At 32.9% G+C, this 16,291-nt stretch overlaps 1 protein-coding gene across 1 annotated transcript in view; it reads right to left on the bottom strand.

Moving 5' to 3' along the window:
- The window catches only part of NCAM2 (neural cell adhesion molecule 2), a 224,369-nt gene that overhangs the window by 119,774 nt on the left and 88,304 nt on the right, over positions 1-16,291 (bottom strand). The window contains exon 9 of the mRNA XM_030328483.1: positions 14,216-14,366. Coding sequence (XP_030184343.1) covers positions 14,216-14,366 — 151 coding nt within the window. The remainder of the gene's footprint in view (positions 1-14,215; positions 14,367-16,291) is intronic.

The following is a 16,291-nucleotide window of genomic DNA, read 5'->3' as shown; positions in this document are numbered from 1 at the left end:
TCTTCAATAAAAATTGGTATCAAATTGTTACATATTTTTAACTTTCAAATAACCACAGTATTATTTAGTTGGACTTAGATCACAATTTCATTCTGCTTAACTATCGTTTATGTTAACATATATTTTATATTTTTAATGTGCATTTGATTAGAATACTTTTTAATTTAAAGAGGTGATAAACTACCATCAAAATTAATTAATTATACATAATATAGAAAAATATTTTCAGCCAAATTGAATAAAAGCAATTTGAGTTATGATTAGAAATGAATCATATGTGATATATTTTCAGAGCACTGCATCATGGTAAACAAAATAAAAAATTATACAGCTTCTCCTAAAATAAAATTGACATGGATCTCCATCTTTAGTATTTTTTTTTTCAGCTAAAAAATGTGCATTCCTTAATTGTGTTTACCCAAGGTCAATATGCCCCCTAGCATATGATAAGCATTAAATAAATATAAAATTAATGAACGGATATGGCAATAATTATCAAATAGCTGGTACTATACTATTATGCACAAAATTTGTATTACAAATAATCAACATTTTTATAACATTACAAATAATCAACATTTTTATAATATTAATGGATTTAAGAAGTAGAGAAATTAAATGAAAGTAATGTTGAAATAAGAACACATTGTAAACCATAGTATAAATAAAAAATACCCATAGCAAAGATTTAATTAATGAAGCATTTTTTTGTTTACCTTTTATGTTTATTTTAAAACGTTTTATTGTAAATCTTATTAAATAGGTAACCAAGTTGCTTCTCAGTCGCCTACAATTTTTATTCAGCCAAGTGAATAAATTAGTGAAAGTGCTTTTGATTTTGCTTTTCCAAAATAAAACTGTAAATTTACAGGAAAAGTTAAGATTTAAGGATATCTGCTACATATAAATATATCTTTGGGATTTCCCAGAGAGTTTTTGGAAAATCATAAATATGTGTTTTCTTTTCTTTTCTTTATTTCTTTTTCCCCCCACTTTAGAAAAAGGGATATTAGAAATAATTGGCTTTTGGGGCGCCTGGGTGGCGCAGTCGGTTAAGCGTCTGACTTCAGCCAGGTCACGATCTCGCGGTCCGTGAGTTCGAGCCCCGCGTCAGGCTCTGGGCTGATGGCTCAGAGCCTGGAGCCTGTTTCCGATTCTGTGTCTCCCTCTCTCTCTGCCCCTCCCCCGTTCATGCTCTGTCTCTCTCTGTCCCAAAAATAAATAAACGTTGAAAAAAAAAAAAGAAATAATTGGCTTTGGTTTTGTGCATATTACATTATAGTGGAAACGTTTCTACTCATTCTAGGAAATAATATTTCACTGTGCAAAACCAAACAATTTGAAATAAAATTTAAAAATAAATATGTACATATTCAAGTGAAATTATTATCTTGGTTTATGAGCCTATGATCTGGAATTTTATATATCTAATTTTTATTATTGTATAAAAATGTAAAATAACAATCTTTCCAAAAAATAATTAAAATGAGCAATCACAATGTGAAATGCTGCTCAAGGAAAGAAAAATGGTTAAATCAATTGTTAGCATTGATGACTCATGACTACTAGGAGCAAAAATTAATCACATTGAAGTTTGAGAAAATCACAGAAAAAAATAAAAGTATCTCAAAATAGAATACCTTTTATGGTATTAGGCTGACTACATTGGTAATTGTTCTTATAATCTTAGAAGACTTTTTATCAAGCCCAAGATAAATCAGATTTCCTAAACAAACAGGATAATCACTGAATTACTTGTATCTAACAAGTAATATTTGAAATCCTGCTACAGAGGAAGCATTTTAAGATACCAAGAGTGCTAAAAATATTTTAAAGAGTGAATTGCTCTTAACAAGCATCAGAGGGGCAGAAACAGTTTTTCTTATCAGCAATATGAGAGCACACAGGACATTTCACTCTGGATGACCCAAAACATATGAAATAAAGTGATCTATGTGAGTAAATATAGTAAGTCAAGTGAGTCACATAGGTTTTTGAAATGGTATGGATGCAGAACCAGTATAATCTGGTCCTTCCTTTCTAGATCTTTAAAATATTGTGATGATACTACAGTTCTTTAAAATATTGTGATATTACATTTCTAAGAGGATTTTTTTTGTTTTTTCTTTGTTACTGCTCATTTGTATAGTCTCTATGACACATTTTAATTACAATTGCATTAAATTATATGTTATTTTATGATACTTTCTATGCTGACCCATATAAGTAGATCCCATCTTCCTAAATATATTGCAATATTTGTATATCCCTTCAATAATTTTGCATTTGAAAAGCACTAATAATACACTATTTCTAATGTTATACAATAAATATCATTAACCTGAGTGATTATTATGAGGGTTGTTAAATGAAGATACAAAAATACCATTTACTTCTTTAACATCTTTAAAAAATTTATTGAAAATTATGTCGGTTTTTCTTATTCAATACGTGATGACACAAGCAAGTTTGAAGCAAATGAGAGAAAAATGTTAATAAACCTGTAATCAGGATTCACAAATCCGATTATTACTTTAAAATTATCTTGTACTCATGGGCATGTACTTCTGATATAGCTTATTTTATTTAGCAAATATTTGCTCCCAAAGCCCTCTCAATAGGAGCGCATTACCATCCTGGAGTGATGATAGGCTTAGCCACATGACTTTTTGGATGTGACATGAGCTAGCACTTGAAATCAAGCTCCCATTATGGGGTTTGTTCTCTTGTGCCTCTGCCATCACCATGAGGTGGCTTCCTCCCTGTAAGGGGTCACCTCTTGTGCCTGGTGACAAGTGTTACTGGACCCACAGCATGGAGTTAAGGATTGCTGCTTGACACAAGGCTCCCTACTGAAAGCCTGCCTATGTCAGCTGATTGCAGTTGAGCATGAGAACTATTATTATATAGCGCTGCTAGTTCTGGAATGTTTATTATGTATGATTATGGTGGCGTTAGCTGCTGATGTATCTCATTGCACTGCTCTATTTAGTTCTCATTGACTCTTTTCACTGTTTCTCATGTTATATATTTTGCTACTTTGTTTTGTTTATTATCTGTTTTCCCTTCTAGAATGTAAAGTTCACAAAGTCATTTTTGCTTGCTTAATTTGGTTCTCTATACCCAACACTTGGAAGAGTGCTGGGTTTGTAGGACATGCTTGATAAATACTGTTGAGTGAAAATATATGTAATTAAGATCCTAACCTCAGTATGCTTCAATTCGTAAAATAATGAATTTAGATCCATTTCTTCCTCTTCACAAATCAGGAAACTGAAGTTTCGATAATTTAAATAACCAATGTCTTAGGATTAGTTCCAGCAGGTTCATTAAAATTTAAGGACAGCCGCTAACACTATGACATTCAAATATTGTTTTAGTAAAGCCCAATATATTAGAAAACTACTATCTAGCTTAAATCATCACAAACAAAAGCTGGCTTAAGTCAGTAGATAGGTATCAACAATACATGGATAATATTAGGAAAAACTTGTCCTTGCCACTGCTCCACCGAAATTAAATAATAGAATTCCAAGGATTAAAGGATTTAATGATTACAGAGTTCTGGCTGGTTGGATTTGAGTTGTTTAACCGCCTTTCTCAAGAATCAATATCATAAGTTTTGGTGGCCATGCTATTATGGACTAAGGTATAAAGTAATAAATCCAACAAGGTAAATCTTCATCCTAGGGAAGAGGAGGAAAGTGGAGAAGCATTGTTATGAACTGAATGTTTGTGCTCTCCCCAATTCAAGTGTTGCAACTCTGCTCCCCAATATAATGGTATTAGGAAGTGTGGCTCCGGGGAGATGATGAGGAGTAGATGAGGTCATAAGAGTGGAGTTCTCACAATGCGATCAGTACCCTGTAAGAGTCAGAAGAGAGCATTGTTCCTGGGCTCTGTTCTCCATCCTATGGGGATAGAAATAGAAGCCAGCCATCTGTACCAGAACCCCACCATGTTGGTTCACTGACCTTGGACTTACAGCCTCCAGAGCCATGCAAAATAAACTTCTGTTGTTTATAAACCACCCAATCTATGGCACTCTGTTATAGCAGCCTGTACCAACTAAAATTTTTTGTACAGTCTGCCACAAGGTCTTGTGGGCAGCTTCACTCTGTGAAATTCTGCATTAGTTCCATCTGTGACATGGTCCTTTCTGTGAAATCCACAAAGCTCACTGCTATGGACTGAATGTGTATCCTCCCTATGCCTCCCCAATTCATAGATTGAAGCCCTAGTCTTTAAAGACACAGTTTGGAGGTGGGCCCTTTGAGAAGTAATTCACAGATGAAATCATGAGAGTAGGATCCCATCATGGGATTAATGCCCTCAAATAAAGTGGGAGAGATAAGAGGTGTCTCTCTGTGTGTGCATATACCACGGAGAGGCGATGTAAAGACATAACCAGAAAAAAAAGCTCTCACCAATAACCTGGCCACTCTGGCATCCTGATCTTGGACTTCCAGATTCCAGAATGGTGAGAAATAAATGCTTGTGTCTAAACCACTCAGTCTATGATATATTTATTTTTTATAGCAGCTCAAATTAAGACACTCACTTGCTAGTGAGAATTGTAATTCCTGGGGCAAAGTCTTCAATCCAAAGGAAGGACAGCAAGCTGTGACAAACTGGAGGTAGAGTTTGATACTTCTGGACAACTAAGTTAAGCAGGTGCCAAGAGGCAGTGATAAATCCAGTAGCTATACAATATGACTATTTTTATTTCTTTGTTTGAAATTTGTTTGTTCATTTCTAAGGTTTGTCCTCTCAAGGGTTGGATATTTCCTAAAATTCCTGAACAACTTTTCATTACCGCAATCTCTAAAGTACATTTGAACAATAAGATTTGATTTGAATCAAATGATACCTGTCAGAGAGAGATGAAATGCGATAAGACTAGAATAACTGATAGTAGCTTTACATAAGGAGCGTGGTATTTCAAATTTTCCCAAGGGGTACATGTTAAGTTTGGGTTAAAAAAAAATACAGCTGAACAGTAAAAGGTTTTTCACCTTTTTCTCTTAATATTCTGTTCTTATCTCCTGCATATAGAGATAAGCTTTACATTTCTCTCAGACACTGTCCTTGAAATGATCATAGTGGTTATAGCACTAGAACCAACTGATTTCTACAAATGAGCTTCGTTTTTAACCTCTATATTAAACTCGGTGTTATGGTGAGTGTAAAAGTTAAGGTCATAAGACAAGATTTCAATCACAGATATATGTGTGTGTCTACTGTGACTAAGAAGGTTTTCTAATTTCAAGGTGTTTATTAAGATAATTTTTAAATGTTAAAATCCTGGTCACATATTATCTACCTCATCCTGTCCATGCAACAGATCAAGCTTCTAGAATCACTGTTATCTTGAGAGACTGTAAAACGTAAGGAAAGAATTATCTGATAGAGCAAAGATTTATCAATTCTATGGAAGACATGTAAATATGGAAGTAACATGAGTCTGTTATAAGATTAAATAATTAATGTTGTCATATCTTTAAAAGGTTTATGATATTGCTAACACTAATATACTAAAAGAGAAAACGCGTGTAAAATTGCTATTATGTCTGACAAGAGATAAAAGCAGGTACAAAGAGGTGGATGAGAAAAAACGTAAATGAAAAATTTAATACTTCTTAACATGCATTGTTATCATTTGTTAAATTAAATCTATCACGTAAAAGAATTAAGTCTAATTAATAGGTAATATTCAATAGCCACAAAACTTAATGATATTCTATTTTTTACCAAATGTACTATGTAATCAGTGCTTATTCTATTAAACCACATATCACATGCCTGTTATCTCCTTTGATCTATAAATTGGAACTTTAGTTCAACCTATGTTTCTTAGTAAGGGTAATGCCTTTGAAATGTTGAAAGTGAACTGGCAGGAACCCAAGAAATCTGTTAAAATAAAATATAAAAGAGGTTTTGAATTTTATATAAAGGAGGTTTAATCTCCTAAACACCTTAAGTTTAGTGTTATTACAGCAAATGTGGTTGGTATGAATTATAAAGGGCTTGATTCTTGTTGACTCACTCTTAGAAAGAGTATACGGTACCAGCTTGAATCAGGCAGTGAAGATTGTTCTGGTCGGTGGTTTATGACACTGTGTAACGCTTTTGTGTTTTCAAGGTTTCTACACTGTTTTGATTTAAAGATGCAGAATAAAAATATTCTTACCATTTATAACTTATAAATATTTATTTACAACAATAACTTCTCATGGCCGTGCATGTCAGGTTCTAAAAGTTTTATTGCTAGTATAAATTAGCTACTAAGTAAAATATCCTATCTTATAACAACCCAGGCTTTAATTACCAAGAAATAAGCTTATTAGGTAGTTTTATTACTTATTATTGGTGCAATGCCCAATCAAAACTTCTACTAATACGAAAGCATACAGGATTTGTTACAATAGTGGTGTCATAAATGTGAGAAAAGTTCCAAATTTCATAATACAATTACACTACATTACAAAGATGACCATTGAAAATGAAGAGTAGGCTGCCTAACTAAATTACGACCATGGTTATAATTTCCAAATGATCATTTAACATTCCACCTCAAAATAATGCTAACTGTAGACAAATGATAACATTGTGGCATTTCCTCTATTTGCATATCAAGGGTAAAATCTAAACTTTAGCAATTAAGGAGATTAAAATTAATAATTATGCTAATTTCTACTTACATATAAATTCATCTTTCACTAGCATACTTACAGAACTTATCATAAAAGAATTTTCCACCATCATTTTCATCAATTTTAAGCATTTTTCTGAAATGCTCTTAATTTCTTAAAAACTCTGAACATCTAACTGTAAACCTCAGGTAAAGCTCTCCTATATCTTAATTTAAAATCTGAAATGATTTACAAATGGACAACTTAATACACTTTCCAGGATGATTAATGTTTGCGTAGATAAATGAAATTGACTGAACAGAAGATCAATATACTGAATGGGAAAACGGAAACTCAACTTTTTCTTAGGACTTTGCATTTTAAACAATCTTTGATCAGTGTAGTGTTTTATTTGAGACCGTAAAACAAATGAAATTTGGACAAGAAAAGTGAAGGAAAGAAATGTACTAAAAACAACTCAAAACTGAAACTAAGACATTCATATGTCAATTCCAGAAACTAGGGATACCAAATATTTTTATAGTTTAAGGTTGTATGAAAAATAGAATATTTATAAATTTCTGTTTCCATAATGGCAGTATAAATCTGTGATTGTCCATCTCGCCTAAGGGTAATAACTAAAGGCTCTAGAGATGACACATTAAACAAAAAGACAAAAACAGTCATAAAAACCACTACCTAAGGCTTCTGTAGAGTAAACAAAATCAAGGAGATTGTGGAAGGAAATTAAAATTAGTTTCCCACTTCCTTTTCACCATAGCTGAGGAGGTTCACCCTGATTCTGGAGCTAAAATCTGTCCAGAAGTACAGTGGTACCTTGGAAGAAGCCAATATAAGTTGAATAGTGAGGGGGAATCCCAAATAGGGGTCACAGGAGGAGAGGCCATAATTCTGCATATAAAACGATAAAAGTCAGCCTAAACCCTGAGCTTTGAATGCATGGAACAGGAACAAACTTGAATTGCAAAGTCTTTAGGAAGTTAACTGAGATTTGAGTCACTGCTTACCGGAGGCAACACAGAACTTAGGAGTGAATGTCTGCTTAATATATTTTTTCCAGATGGTTGTCAAAAGACTTAGAGTCTGCACAACATAATATTTACAGTATCCAGGACTCAATCTAACATTTCTTTACATTCAATGAACCAGGAACATATGATCAATTCTAAGGGAAAAGATAATTAACAAATGCATTTCAAGATGACCCAGATGTTGACTCTACCAGATTTTAGATTTATAGATATTAGAGTGGCTATTCTAATGATGCTCCATGAGATAAAGGAGAGCAGCCATAATATGAATAAGAATTTAAAAAAAATGTCAGCAGAGAAACAGAAAATATAAAACAGAACAAAATTAGAAATTTAGGAAAAAATTAATATCTTAACTCATTGATTGGGCTCAGGAACAGAAAGGAGATGGTGAAATAAAGATCAGTTAATTTGAAGAGAAAACAGGAAAAATGATCTAATCTAAAGAACAGTGAATAGTTACATATGTAAAGCTGAAGGACTACAACATCAGAAAGAAACTTGGATATTTAAGGGTGAAGAAAGAGCAAAATGGCTAAGTAAATGAAAGTATTTTATTTTCTCTTCAGTTCCTAAAAATATTTATGACTCTTTAATACAAAACTTACCATAATTTATGTTGAGATTTCAATGAATGTAGATGTAACATATATGAAATCAGCAATAAAAAGCTCACTGGTGGGCAGGTGTAAAAGGACCGATATGGTTGCAGTTTCTCTATTTAACATAAGGTGTCAAAATATTAACTCTAGGTAGACAGTGAAATGTTAGGTTTGTGTATTATAATTCCTAGAGAATCACTTAAACAAAAACAAAAAACACATGTTGCCAACATACAAATTAAAATACCAAAATCTCATATAATTCAAACTAATGCAGAAAAATTGAACAGAATGTGAAAATAACAGAAGGAAAAAGCAGATAACACAATTGTACACCTAAATGAAACTGTATCAATAACAGTATTAACGTTAATGGTCTGAAGCATGAACTATGGCAAACTATGAACCATGGACAAAATGTAGTCCAAGGACCTCATATATGTATTCTTACAGTTAAGAATGGTTTTTACATTTTTAATTATTTGTAAGAAACAAATGCACAAGCCTTTAAGATAGTTTGCAAGTACCACTTAAGGCTCATTTAAGATAGTTTGCAAGTACCACTCACCTGGCCCATTTATTGCTCATCCTTACTTTAAATATTCTAATATAAGCTAGAGATTGACACAAAGAATGAAAAAGCAATATTTGGTCATATGCTGCCTAAAAAGGCACATTTTTATTTCATATAAAAATATAAGTAGATGGAAAGTAAGCAAATGAAAATGGGTGTACAAGCAGTGAGCCAAGGAAGGTTATGAGTAGTTATGTGACTATTAGGTAAAATACATCAAGTCAAATGATTAGTGGAGAAAGTAAAAGAAAGAATTCATGAGGAAGACATATGTGGGAGAGAAAATAATGACCTATCCCCCAAAGATATTCACGTCATAATCTGCGGAACCTATAAGCGCGTTACACCAGGAACTTTGTTTCCAGCAGGAACTTTGCAGCTGCGATTAAGTTAAAGATGTTGAATTGAGAAGAATATCCTAGATTATCCAATGTGGGTCTCATGTAATGGCAGGAAATCCAGAGACAGAGAAGATGTGAGAAAAGAAGCAGAATTAGAGTGGGGCGATGTGAGAGAGACTCCATCTGCCATTGCTGGCTTTAGAGAGGAAGAGGACCAAGAGCCAAAAAAATGTGGGCAGATTCTAGAAGCTGAAACGGACAAGAAAACAATCCCCACAAAGGAACACAGCCCTACTGAGTTTTCACTGCAGTGAAAATCATTTTGAACCTCCGACTTCCAGAACTGAAGGGTGACGTATTTGTGTTGCTTATAGCAATTAAGTTTGTGGTCACTGGTTATAGAAGAAATAGAAAACTAAAACAATATACAAACTGTAAATGTGCACGGCCTCACTGAGCCTAAAGATACATGACACAAAAATCAACAGGAGGAAAGTGAGAGAGAAAAGTTCACAGTCATGGTAGAGGATTTTAACACCTCTCATTCTCATAAAACAGCTATACAAAGAAAGTCAATAAAGACATAGAAGATTTAAATAAGACTATCACCTACCTCCATCTGATTGGTATTTCTAACACACAGCATTCTATGACTGCGGAATACATGTGCTTTCCATACACACTGTGTAGTTACCAAAATAGATCATATGCTGGGACATAAAACAAATCTCAATAAATAAAAAATAATAACAATCATATAAGGGGGTGATTTTAAACAGAATTGAATGAAGAAATAAATAACAGCAAGAAATCTAGGAAAATACTAAATATCTGGAGATTAAATAAACACTTATAAATAACTATGGACTAATGATAAAATCACAAGAAGAATTAGGAAATATTTTCAACTAATGACAAGAAAAACACAACATATCGCAATTTGCAGGTTGCGCTGAAGTATTATTTAGTGAAAAATTTAGAGTTTTATATGGTTATATTAGAAAATAAGAAATATCTGAAGTAAATGACCTAATACTCCACTTTAAGAATCTATGGCCAAAAACCAAAGCAAGACCAAAATATATAGAATGGAAATAAAATGTAAATCAACAAACTAGAAAATAGATTTATGATAAAGAATATAAATTGATAAAGCCCCAAACTAATATTTTGTAAAATCAACAATATTGGTAAATCCTTAGCTAAGATAAGGAAAGTCTTTTCAATAAAGAGTGCTGAATCATTTGGATGTAGGCATGAAAAAAAATATATATGTTGACTCCACAAAAAGAATCCAAAATAGATCATAGATTTTAATGCAAAATGTAAAGCAATATAACAATAAAAAGAAAGCCTAGACATCAGTCTCTGTGGCCTTAGGTTAGGTAATGATTTCCTAAATGGAACATGAATTACACTACACATGAGTCAAATTTGATAAGTTGGACTTGAGCAAAGTTAAAACCTTTTGCTTTTCAAAGAATCATATTTATTCCAGAAAAAAGAAGAAATATGTCCACATGATGTTCAAAAATGTTCACAAAGGCTTTTCATAATCGCCTCAAATTGAAAACAACCAAATGCTCATCAACAGGTGACTAAATACATAAACTCTGTTTCAATCATACAATGCAAAGACAGGAACAACTTATAAATTTTCGCATCACATGTGTACCAATGCATACTGACTGAAAGTGTTTAGTAAAAAGTTAAAATTAACATAATATTGTATGATTCCATATATAAAAAGTTCTGGAAGTGTCTCTAAATTATGATAGAAAGTATATTTACAGTTGCCTGGGGAAGAGAATGGAAGGGCAAATACATTACAAAGGAGTCTGAGAAAACTCTTGGGGGTGATGTAAATGTTTGTTTAGGTTATTGTGATAGATTTGAGGGCACATATGTCAAAACTGATCACATTTTGCCTTTTATATATCGGCGTTGTACTATAGTTCAACTCTATTTCAATAAAATTTTCCACAGAGGATATATATTTTTTTAATTATTTCCACTAAAGAAGAATAAAATTAAATACTCAAAATTGTTTTAAAAAGCAAAAAATGATGACGTGCTCTAAGAGCTATCAAATTCAGTTTCAACAAAACGAAACAAAAATTATTCTTACAGCAATGATTTAAGAGTTGAAAAAAACTATTTTATTATTCTTAAAATAGATTTACCTAGCCAGCTTCTCATCAACAAGATAGGAACCACAACCTCAAGGAATGTTCAAAGAATTGTCAGAACATTCTTTTACATAGCAAGTTTTTTTTATCCTATCTAAATAAGAGATACTATATAATTCGCTCATAAGCTGTATTCTAAACATTTACTTCAGAAAAATGAAACAGGCTGACCAATGTCTAAAACTTTAAAGCAAAGAGGAAATACATCTGTGACCAAAAGCAACTTGTACTTTATTACATCAGTCGTTGAAAACCAGAGTATTTGGGGGTTATTTTTTTGTATTAAAGTATTTACGTTCTTAAAAGGTCACAAGAACATACAATTCATACTGCAGTTCACAATCATTTGTGTATATCCCATTATTCTCTACCTAGTTGAAATCAGTAATAACTAAAAATCTCACATCATTATATACCGGTGTTTCACATTATCTTGATATTTTTCTCCATTTATCACTTTAAAATTTGAATTTAAGTTGAGGTTTGATTTAAATCTGTCAACCCCAGTGTTCTAATAAAGCGTGAGTTCCATTTTATTCATTCTGTGTCCATAATCACTCAGTACTGATTCCGAATCTTAAAAGAGCTTAATGAAAAGAACCAAGGTTTGACCTAGTATGGCTTTTTAAAATTCTTTTCAATGAGGTTTTAAAATATAGACACTGAAATTATAGGTCTTAATTTAACTTCTAATTTATTTCATACTGGACACGTACGTAGGCATGCATGGAGGACAACGAAGAAGCTACAGGGAACCTTTGAGGGATGTGGGTCTGCTTGAGTCAAAGCATTTTTAAATGGTTGAGTATAACAAAGCCCCAAGAATCTCTTCCTTCCAACTTCTTATTTGACATAAATGGTAACTGAGGTTCCAGGAATGCAGGTCACACAATTAATCAGCACCAATCCTAGTGCTGGTATGTTAACCTGATACTGTCTATATGAGCCAGTCTGCCTTACCCTGTTTTGGAAATATCAACGATATTCTTTTCTCATGAGCTCCACTTTTCTGGACACTTAGAGCAGTGATTTCGTAATAATTCTGTGATCTGTCAAAAAAGCTTTTAAATGTTTACAAAACGCAAAACAAAACATCTTCTATATTAAGTATTCTTAAGAGAATATGATGCTTATCACTTTTTTTAGGACAGTGGGAAGGGGCTGGAAGTATTCTACAAACTTCCTCTCTAAACTGGTTGGGCAGTTCTAATACAAAACATGCTTCAGCGCTCTTAAATTTTTGCTTATGTTGGTCCAGATTACAGAAAAGGAAAAAAATAATAAAGTAAACTTTGGTTTAAAATACATATTTTGAATTACAAAATATAAACAGACATGTTGAAAGTTGGAGAAATGTTTATAATTTGTTACAAGTGTTGTTGACATGAAAAAGATATATATATGTACACACAAAATAATGGGAAAATACCAGAAAACAGTATTAGAAAAGAAAGCTAAATAAGTTATCAGCATCACTTCTTCCTTTGTGTCCTGAATAATATCATGGCTTTTTTGTTTGTTTGTTTCTGTTTTTAAAATGTATGATAGTAATAAAATGACTTTCTTGGAGGTTCCCTAACTTTAGCAATGAAATCAGTAATTTGTGATAGAATTACTTAATATCCTTCATAATTTTTTAGAATTATTTAATTGGCCTTTCCATGAATTTCTTAAGAACATTTATGAAAATAATATGGATTATTTGTGCTTGTTCTTGAGAAAATATTTGCTTTCAAAAGACATTCTCAATAAGAAAATACACCTTATTTCACAGTTACCCCCATATTCTGTCAGTATTAATGTACTATAAATTACCCAATAGAAATGTGTTATCAATAAGAGCATCTTGGGGCACTTGGGTGGCTCAGTCAGTTAAGCATGTGACTCTTGGTTTTGACTTGATCGTGATCTCACAGTCCATGGGTTCAAGCCCAGCATTGGGCTTTGTGCTGACAGCGTAGAACCTGCTTGGGATTCTCTGTCTCCCCCTTCCTCTCTGCCCCTTCCCTGCTCTCTTTCTCTCTGAAGATAAATTAACATAACACACACACACACACACACACACACACATAAATTCATTTAAAAAGAGCATCTTATACATTCCCACTAAGACAGCTATGTCTTCAATATCAGAAAACCTCCAAAATTGATGATTTATTGAAAATAATATTAAAACTCTTTCTTTTTTATGAACATATATATGAAATTATTCTAAAATCCCATGCAATGACCTAAGGTGGATTGAGCATTCGCATTAGCCCTCATATTCCCCAAATCACACAAAATTATGAAAACCCTTGTATTTATTTAACATCTCTCCTTGTCATCGTTTGCACTTCCAGACAATAAACATTACTTCCATAAAATATAAGTGCTGATCATCCAATCATTTTGAAAACACTATTTTTGTATCTTAGGAGGATGCAAAATATCTCAACAAAGTAACCACATATGTGAAACACAGGACCATCAATCTTAGAAATAAACAGATAAAACTCTAAGGAGATACTGACAACCACTGAAAACGAATGCAGTTTAATGTATATTGTGTTTGGGTTAAAGGCTGCAAAAAAAGGAAAAATGAAAATCACAGTTTTCAGAATAAGCAGTATGGAAAAGCATTCAACACACGGCACTGCGAAATGTCCTACAGCATCCACTAGATGTCTCTAATAACTGACTTTGGGTGGCCGCATTTGTTCCCGAGCTTGCGTTAAATAGTGAAATCATGAATTACACATGTATTTTGATTTTCCTACTCAAATTCATACTTTCTAAAGCAGAAAAAGCTGTTCCAATAAACAGACAAAAAGAAAATAACTTACATTCAATATCAAGGTACATGCTCTTTTGGTGCCCTCCAATCCTACTTGCGGCTTCACAGTCATATCTCCCTGAATCTGACAACTTCACATCTTTAATGTGCAGTGATGAGCTTCCATGCTGCCCTTTGACTTCGATACGGCCGTCTGGGCTCTGTTTGCATCGATTCAGGAAAAAGAAAGATTTTACGCTTGGTTCGTGCAAAATGATGACCAAACATAGGGCGTTTATCACACATACAATAAATGAAAACAGAAAGTCTTACCTGCATTAAGGATTTTTAAAGTCATGTTTCTGTATTTATGATTTACTGCTTTTAGCTTTTCCATTTTTACCTGCCCATTTGCTCATAGGGAACCTGACATGTAGTCAAGACTTAAACACGTGTTTTATCAACCTCCTTTATATAATGCGCTCTTTGTTTTTTCAAAACCTTGCATGTTCTTCTAGGAAGGGCTTTGTTGGCTTCCAATTATGCTCCTTGCAAACATAGCAAAACAACAATGCCTATTCATTTCTGGCTAAAACTCACCAGTCAAAATGATATTCTTGTTTTCACCTTAGTTCCCTATTTCACCATGTAAAGGCAATGTATCAAGATATATGACAACTGAAGCCCAAGAGGAATTTATAGTTATTGTTGAATGAATGAAATAGTACTGTTCATAAGCCTAATTAGCACTGTACCTATCACAGGTAAATTATTAAAAACAGCACTATGAAAGTCACTCTTAGAAAGTCAATGGAAACAACATAAAAATGATTAATCATGTACCCCACGAATATTGATTCAAATCAAGGAATTGCTCATAATCCAATAGTTTATAGATTATATTTCAAATAAGAATTCTTGTGTGCAACCTAATGGGTAGAACTACAATTATTTTCTTAAATCACTTAAATGCCTTTATAGCACACATGTAAAAACACAGATAGTTTACTCACTGAATTTTACTTTCTACAATCAGGAAATATAGTAAAATTTGTCATTTTGTAATTCATTTGAAACATGTACTTTACTATTATTGAAATGATTATTTTCAACGTCTGAGGTTTTAGTGCCTCAATAAACACTGCAGGCCACACATTTATTTTGAAATATGTAAGTTATTATGTAATAACATAATGGTTGTTTAATTTTCTATGTAACTGAAATTGAAATAAATTTCAATACATGTGTGCACTTTGTATTATTAAAACTTGGTGTTTATTTTCTTGTATTCATATCAACAGACTATTTTAAAGCTCTTTTTCAAACATGAAATTGCTTGGGACACAATACAACCATTTTTTGCTTTCTACTTTTATATAGGAATGTAATTACTACACAATCATATCAGTCACTCATAATTTATTTACTATCATTATCATAAAAATGGTCTTCAAAAACAAAGAAACAAAAACATGCTGGGGAATGTATTATGCAACTTAGATCAGGATTTCTAGGCCAAAAACATGTTCTCCAACTTTCAAGAATTGCTAAAAAATAGTAAGGTGAGGTTTTCAAGCAGAAGGCATTCTCTTCTGCCAATATTTAAGATGTTTGGCTGCCAACCCAATTACTTACTTGAGAGAAAAGGAAAAAAAATGCAGAAACTCACAAAAGTTAAAATTAGAATGAGTAAACTCAAAAGCAGAATGGCCATTTGTTATACAAAGTAACTACTTTTCAGTCACTAAGTGGGTATTCCTAGTTCTTTATCTTACTGCACTTCTATTTATCATTGGATCTCACTGAACTATCCTTCCTTCCTTATGTGCAGACTTCCTTTGGCTTTCAGGACACCCACACTCTCCTATTTTTTCTCCCAGTGTCATTTCTCTGTCTACTTTTTAATCTGGGTTGCAGCTTCCTTTCTCTCTGGAGGCCCCTGTACTCTGTCCTAGACAGTCTCATCCTCCTCCTTACACTTGCGATCATTAGTCACCCTTCTCCATCCAGAATCCCTTTTTCTCTGGAGAGTTACAGGACCAGATACCTCTCCTTCAGGGCCTTCTTGTTTTATGTGTTTCTCCAACCAGTACGAACAAATGTGAGCACATCACTCCATCACCCAGAATAACTTCTTCTACCCCTC

Source organism: Lynx canadensis, chromosome C2 (assembly GCF_007474595.2).
Source record: "Lynx canadensis isolate LIC74 chromosome C2, mLynCan4.pri.v2, whole genome shotgun sequence".
NCBI classification, from domain to species: domain Eukaryota; kingdom Metazoa; phylum Chordata; class Mammalia; order Carnivora; family Felidae; genus Lynx; species Lynx canadensis.
This window is presented reverse-complemented; position numbering and strand designations above follow the sequence as displayed.